At 32.3% G+C, this 8137-nt stretch overlaps 1 protein-coding gene across 1 annotated transcript; it reads left to right on the top strand.

Moving 5' to 3' along the window:
• The first annotated feature begins 5701 nt into the window (after window positions 1-5701).
• Window positions 5702-7283, top strand: LOC149155776 (uncharacterized). Its single transcript, XM_089446000.1, has one exon. It carries the CDS (start codon window positions 6007-6009, stop codon window positions 7042-7044), a length of 1038 nt encoding a protein of 345 aa, XP_089302126.1. The 5' UTR covers window positions 5702-6006; the 3' UTR covers window positions 7045-7283.
• Window positions 7284-8137: the final 854 nt, after the last annotated feature.

The raw sequence follows: 8137 nt of genomic DNA, 5'->3' as shown, positions 1-8137 counted from the left end.
ATAAATTATCTCTGTACCCCATTGAAACCCCATTATCAATAGATATATTAATGCCAAGGAACAACAATTATCAATGAATATATTAACGCCAAGTGATTCTTTAATTATAATTTTAATTTGGACGATTATTTTAAACCTTGGCATTTAAATATCGGAGGTGGACAACTCAGCCTGGTTCATTCCGTGAATGCCAAATAGGGGATACGCTATAAAGAGTATAAAGAGCAATTACATACTTAAAAAAAAAAGGCTGTGTTTTCTTCAAAATTTGAAGAGAACCATTAGGGTACGAGTATATCTTATAAGAACATCATACCATCTCATGCATCCAAATCAGGAGTAGCAGTTAGCAATTAAACTCCACAATTGTTATATGTATCTAAGTTTATCTACATGCAAGGTAGTTGATGTGGTTAGGGTAAAGGGCAATTACATGTTTTAAAAACTAAGGCTTTACTTAAAGTATGCACGATGTGTTGGTTGGGGCGGTTGGCTTTCGCACCCCCTAGTCACGTTCGATTCCTGCGGGAGTTGCGCGATGCTGCAGCACATTTGTTTCAGTGATAGTATCTCTACACGCTACAACGTTATTTGTATATCTGCTCGCTTCGACGACATTTGATGTATGATGATTCTTCAGCGGGGATGTTTCTCCCCCACTGAAAAAAAAGGCTTTACTTAAAGTATACCCACTAAGAATATCATACCTTCATGCATTCAAATCAAGGTTAAAAATTCACTGATTTGTGTTTTGAATCCTAATGGTTATCTTTTTTTAATATGGAATAGTATATGAATGGGTTATTTTTTATAAATAAATGAATATTAAAAATAATAAAATATTATAGTTTTTAATATTTATATGTTGTGTTTAATTTTAAAATTATTGTTTATATATATAAAAAATTTGGTACCAAAGTTACTACTTTTTAATTGGCTTACAAGATTTTGTTTTTTGTTTTTTGTTTTTTTTTTCGAAAATATAAATTGCCAAACTTTGTTATATGAATATGAATACAATTGTGTTTTGTAAAACAATTCCATAGAATAATCATTTTATGTTATCTTACAGATATGAAAGATATATATTAATCTTCTCCATATTATATTAGTATCAATTTAAATATTTGAGAGTATGTTTTATATGTATCATGCTACCAATTTCTATATGCAAATTTTCTAGCAACATAATCCTTAATTTCAATGACAGGAACCATGTTGCCTTGCAACACTTAGATATATATTAATCTTCTCCATATTATATTAGTATCAATTTAAATATTTGGGAGTATGTTTTATATGTATCATGCTACCAATTTCTATATGCAAATTTTCTAGCAACATAATCCTTAATTTCAATGACAGGAACCATGTTGCCTTGCAACACTTATTATGGATTGATGCTTATTATGGATTGATGTTTTTGGTGTTTATCAGTCATTTAACCTATATGATTGTGCTAGTCTTAATAATAGTCAAAAATCAATTGTTGAGATTTATCTAAAAAGTAGTTATACCATTTCTACCTTTTTAATTAAATTGGTTAATTAAAAAAATGTTATATAAACAAATGACATAGGAAATTAGTCATAATTTTTTAGGCATGTGGTATTAATAACCCATGGCGTTGTAACAAATCCTATGTACATAGTAAGAATCTTTGTAATAAAATAGGGTGAATCTCCATGATTAAGAATGTTGTTACATGTTATTTTAAATGTATATACATTTAACTTATATATTAATTCTAGATCTAATTAATAATAATAATAATAATAATAATAATTTAACATAAAACATCACTTGCCCACGGGGTTTTAGATTGACGGTAAATGGCTGCGCTGTTAAGGCACTCCTTGCGGATAGGTCACGAGTTCAAATCCCCCGTGGGTACTTAGGTTAGTCTAATAGATAAAAAAATAATTTAACATAAAACAAGTATATATCCATTTTAACCACAGATCTACCAAGTGTTAAGAGGGATATGCAAACCTTTTTTAGAGTGCAAAACTTAAAAAAAAGATTTCCACCTCAAAATATTTAATAGCGAGCTATATATATGTCTGTGTGTGTAATTTTTAATTGTTCAAATTAGGTTTTTGATAGCAGAGATGATGCAATGCCTTGAAAGTCTCTTTGCGAACTTGGATTGTGTAGACTACAAACTTAAATTTACAATTCCAACAAATCCTCGCTATATGTTAGGAAAAATAGACCTAAAAAATACCCAAAAAATAGTCAAAATGTAAAATAGTGAGACTTTTAAAATATTTTAACCACCCACCCAGACACACACATAAATTGCTCTCTCTCAACACACGTTTGACATTGAAATATTTTACTTAATATGGAAAAAATATTTTATTTACAATTCCAACAAATCCTCGCTATATGTTAGGAAAAAGAGACCTAAAAAATACCCAAAAAATAGTCAAAATGTAAAATAGTGAGACTTTAAAATGTTTTAACCACCCACCCACACACACACATAAATTGCTCTCTCTCTACACACCTTTGACATTGAAATATTTTACTTAATATGGAAAAAATATTTTATTTATGAACCATATCGTCCATAATAAAATGTTTTATGTTATTAATATATTTTTAAATACATGTCAATAGGGCATAATCTAACTTATACATGAAATAACTTTTTTCACCAAAATCTCATGATACAGTTTCAAGCAAAAGCAAGATTGTGAATTTTTATTGTTTAAAATACATTTTTGAATGGATAAATGGATTCAACACCCTATAAAATCCCATGGGGCACTCAAATTCTATAGATTAAACAACTTCAACTCAAGTTTTTAAAAATCTCTATAGAATTTTTCATTAAAATTAATATTTCATCTATAAATTAGACTTTTTATAGATTAAACAACTGCAACTCAAGTTTTTAAAAATCTATATATAATTTTTCCTTAAAATTAACATTTCTTCTATAAATTAAACTCGACCCATGTAAATAGTAATTAACCTTTGAATAGTAAAATATTTTAAACTTACATGGAATATTTCTATTATTATGAATAGTTTTTGAATGCCATCTCCCTTTCCCTCTTACTCAAGCTAGCTCTATATATATATATATATATATATTATTTTGAAAGTCGATATAAAATTATATTACTTCATATAATCTTAGAAATGGAAATATTTTATTTATTACTGGGAGAGTAAAAGTGAAATATTTTTACCACATCTCTTCCCTGGGAGGTTGTAATATTGGAAGGCTTCTTATTTCAACTTAAGGTGGATGAGGATCTCTTGAGTTTTTTTTTTTTTTTTTTTTTTTAATTGATCCCCTTGATTCTCAAGGGAATATGCTCAACATATGCTTCGTCTTAATGCTTATCATCAGAAATGAAATGATATTTTAACATCCACAAGACTAAAACTAGTCTATGACACTATTAGTTCCCTGTTTTTCATCTTTTACAATTCAATCATTTTCTTGTTCAAATTGATGATGAGCTGGCCTAACTTTCCAACAATCCCTCACTGAAAAGACAATGTCAAGAAATTGATGCTAGCATATTCCCATAACTTTCTCTAATGTCTTTGAATGCATCACATTCCAAAATGAAATGCTTTTCCAATTCCACTACCCCAGACATGCAAAATGTACACACGTGTTCTTCCCAAGCTTCTTTAGGCCTTTTCCACTGTCCCGTTTCACACTGAAGTTGATGCAAGTTGGTTCCTAATTGAGCAATAAGAACCTTTGCCCTCCACATAATGCTAGCTCTAATGAACTCTTTTTGTTGTAGATCACACCTAGGGTTGAATTCCTCAATGTAGTACTTCTTCTTTCTACCCAACTTCACACTGAAGTTGATGCAAGTTGGTTCCTAATTGAGCAATAAGAACCTTTGCCCTCCACATAATGCTAGCTCTAATGAACTCTTTTTGTTGTAGATCACACCTAGGGTTGAATTCCTCAATGTAGTACTTCTTCTTTCTACCCAACTCTTTTCCCGTACCTGTTTACGAAACTTCTCCGAGAGACATTGAGGTAGATATTCCATTTTTGCATCCATATGTAGTTTTGTTTCATCCATGTTTTCTTTCTTTCACTCATGCTTTCATTGAAGATAACATTAGGCCATCTACCTACTATCATTTGCTCAATTCTTTTAATAAATTTAAAAAATTAGATTTGTGCCAAGTGGCTCAATGCCCGCGAATTTCCTAGGGACTTGAGATTATTCCAACTCTAATAAGTTTATATTTTAATTAGATGGAGAAATTAATATATAAACAATTTTTCTTTAGCAGAATGATCCATATATAAACCAATTTCCTGGGGATTTGAGATTATTCCAATTCTAATAATTTCATATTCTAATTTGATGGGGAAATTAATATATAACCAAATTTTATTTAGCAAAATGGTCCATTTTACAATAAGATAAGTAGTTCATTTTTTTTTTCTTCTCAAGTTAAAGTTGCCCCATAACCTTTTTATAAATGGTTAATCAGGTAAATGTGTACATTGGTAAGAAATTCTTCTTGTTGCAATAATTTTTTTGTTATATTTATAAAGCCTTCAACCGTATCAACCATATTAATATTTTTAATTTGGTTGTACTAGTATTAACAACAAAGTGGACTATCACAATGATACTAAAATTATTGATGTTTTATAATGATTTTAATTAAAACCAACCAAATATGTATATTCATTTATGTTTTTTTATTTAGAGTATATTTTTATTTTAAGAAGACACAATCTCTCTCATATTGGACATTAGAATGTGCCTCTGGGCGCAATTACAATTTAATTATTTTTTATGATTATTTTTAATTTTAGTTACACATCACTCTGATACTAGATTGTAGATGTTGGATTGTAGAATGCACCTCAGGGCACAATTATAATTTTTAAATTTTATGATTATTTTCAATTTTGATTCATACTGTAAAATGTGCCTCAATGCAATTATAATTTAATTGATTATTTTTAATTTCATAATGTAGATATACGATGAAGTGCGTATCAATGTTTAGTTTAATTTGCATGAAGTCATTTTTATGATTATTTTTAATTTTGATAATATAGATATACAATAAAGTATGTATTTGTTTTTTAGTTTAATTTACATGAATTCATTGCAATTATATATATCTATATATATATATATATTCAAAAGAATTTAGCAACTGTGTAACTGTGGTGATACCAGGATACTTATAAATATCTAGAGACCTGTCTTTCTCTTTGTAAATCAGATCACAACCTAGAGAATTTAAACCTTTAGTCTCTTAATTACCACAAATTCACATTAATTAGATCACCAAGATTACCCTGTAACTACATGAAAATAATTTTATATAAAACTTAAAGATTTCATTCTTTTCAATTTTAAACTCTAAACTATATCTTCCGGTAATAATTACTAAATTCCCCATTAAATGTATTCAAAGGTGGAAACTTACTTTTTGTTACAAGTTTCCTCGAATAGTAATTGCCTTTGTGTTGTTTTATAAATTGGATGTTTGTTTTGGGGTACAAGTTTCCTTGCGGATTAACTTTTACAAATGTTTTGGTCACACTTTGCTTTGTATGTTATATGCCAAAAATCTTTACCTTGTCTCCTTTGTTTGACAAATATACAAACTTACGTGGATTTAACGGAGATCTATGTAATTTGCACTTTTGATCACTTAAATTTGATGATAAACCCCTATTGGACGGTAGTGCTATCCGTGTCTCAACTTTGCTATGGCGTCGAAGAAGAGGACAATTCAGTCTGGGAGCGGTCATCCAACTTCTTATCCTTTCGCACGGGTCATCCACAAGTTAGCCCTTGGTAAGCCTGCAATCGATGGATTGATGAAGCTGGAGTTTCTAATGCACATGTGCTCTGTAGCACCATAACTCCCTTCGGTATTGGCTGTGCTATTCATTCAATTATCACATTAGATGGAAGCATAGAAAAACACAGATAATATATTCAATCCCATCCATATATTCAGGTACATAAAATAAATCACATTATGGATGTGAGCAGCGTTGGAAGGCAAAATGTCGTGGAATTTCTCAAGGAGAAGGGATTGGATGATGCAGCTATATCCAAAATGATCACAAGGTGCAAGAGGCTAGAAATGGCTAATGTGGAGGAAAGGGCAAAACCCAATTGGAATTATTTACAGAAGATTGGGATACCGCCAAGGAAACTTCCCTCCATCGTATCTAGATGTCCTAAGCTCTTGGTTTTAGGTCTGTACGAGAAGCTTCAACCCATGGTTGAATGTCTTGGAGCCTTAGGGACCAAGCCGAAAGATGTTGCATTTGCCGTAATGAGGTTTCCACACATACTGTCTCACAGTGTTGAAGAAAAACTGTGTCCATTGCTTGCATTCCTCCAGACCGTGGGGGTTGCAGATAAGCAGTTGGGTAGATTGATTTTGGTCAACCCAAGGTTACTAAGTTACAGCATTGAAGGGAAGCTTCAGCCCATGGTGGAGTTCTTGCTGAGCTTTGGACTGAGTAGGGATGGTGACGTTGGTAAACTCCTAGTTAAAAGCCCCCATGTAGTGGGATACAGTGTAGAAGGCAGGCTGAAGCCCACATTGGATTTCTTGAGGAAAGTGGGCCTTGGAGAGAAGGATTTGCAGAGAATTGCAGTGCATTTCCCGCACATTCTATGCAGGGATGTGGAGAAAGTTTTGAGGCCTAATGTCGATTTTTTGAGAAGGTCAGGCCTTAGTGCGGGTCAGGTTAGTAAGATCATAAGTGGGTTTCCTCCTGTTCTGACTAAGAGCATTAAGAATTCATTGCAGCCCAAGATCAGCTTTCTGGTGGAGATCATGGGAAGAAGGATTGAGGAGTTGGCTGAATACCCGGATTTTTTCCATCATGGCCTGAAGAAGAGAATAGAGTTTCGGTACAAGCAACTTGAACAGATGAACATCCAATGTAGCCTGGCTGAGATGTTAAGTTATAGCCAAAAGAAATTTGTTATCAAGTTTGGCTTGCGGGATAGGGACATAAATTCTAAGTGCACTATAGGACAGGCAAGACTGTTGAACTGAACTTTCGTTATTTATACATGGCCTTGTTTCACATGTTATCAACTATATTGTATCGTTATCAAATATATGTATTTCGAAATATTTTGTTATTCTGTTCAAATCAAATTTCAGCCCTCCTTTTTCTCAGATTTTGATATTGCATCGGTATGTTGGACTTTAGAATCCAGTAAAAACATATCCGAACTTATCCTAGGTTATAGACTGTATTTGATTATTCTGTTGGCGATGATTTAGCATCAGTGGATTGCATGAGTTCATTTTATATAAATGTTGTTGACATCCAAGAAAAAGGCCTATGGGATTTTGTTTTGATTGACTTATTGGATGCAATTTGACAACATGTTGAAGAAAAGTGGAAAATATAAAGCGTTTATCATATTTCAGACCCTTCTGCATGGTATACCATCTAAATCTTTATTCTAGCATTTTTGGTTAGTTTTTGGCATTAAGTAACCTTCTTTCCATCACACATGAATCCATGTTGACATGGTTAAAAGTTAAAATTTAATTCTCGGCCAGTTACAAACTTTTCATGCCCAGTGCTATCTGTTTTCGTACCTACATGACCTAAATATTTAGCAAACAAACAGATTTATGCTACCACAAACAGCGTGAGGGCAGGGATGGAAGATCACACTGACATACACACTATTAAAGAAGGGAAAAGAGGAGAGTAGAGTCGCCATTCATTTTTAGGTCTAAACTGAGAAACCCTGGGATGAGGAGAGAGAGTATCTAAAAGAGAGGGAGAAACACTAGGTTAATCAGCATTTTGGATCTTGATTAGGTGAACCTATTGCTGTAGTTTATTAGGGTACTTAACTTAGGTTTCAGATTAGGTAATCAACAAACTAGCAAAGGAAAGTAAAGTAGCAATCTAAGGTTAATTTACTGGAAGTTCCATTAGTGAGCTGCAAACCCTAATGTTGGAAAAGACAGAGAAGTAAGGAAGGAACTCCCCGAGATTCACTGCTGTAGGTGTTGAAGCTACTTGGGCTAAAGAAGAGAGTTGTGACAGGTCCCCAAGAGTGATGCATGGCATGGGCTAAAGAAGAGAGTTGTGACAGGTCTCCAAGAGTGATGCATGGCATGG

This window comes from Pinus tabuliformis, chromosome 9, assembly GCF_031772625.1.
Source record: "Pinus tabuliformis cultivar Carrire ecotype Pingquan chromosome 9, CPIR1, whole genome shotgun sequence".
Classification (NCBI taxonomy): domain Eukaryota; kingdom Viridiplantae; phylum Streptophyta; class Pinopsida; order Pinales; family Pinaceae; genus Pinus; species Pinus tabuliformis.
This window is presented reverse-complemented; position numbering and strand designations above follow the sequence as displayed.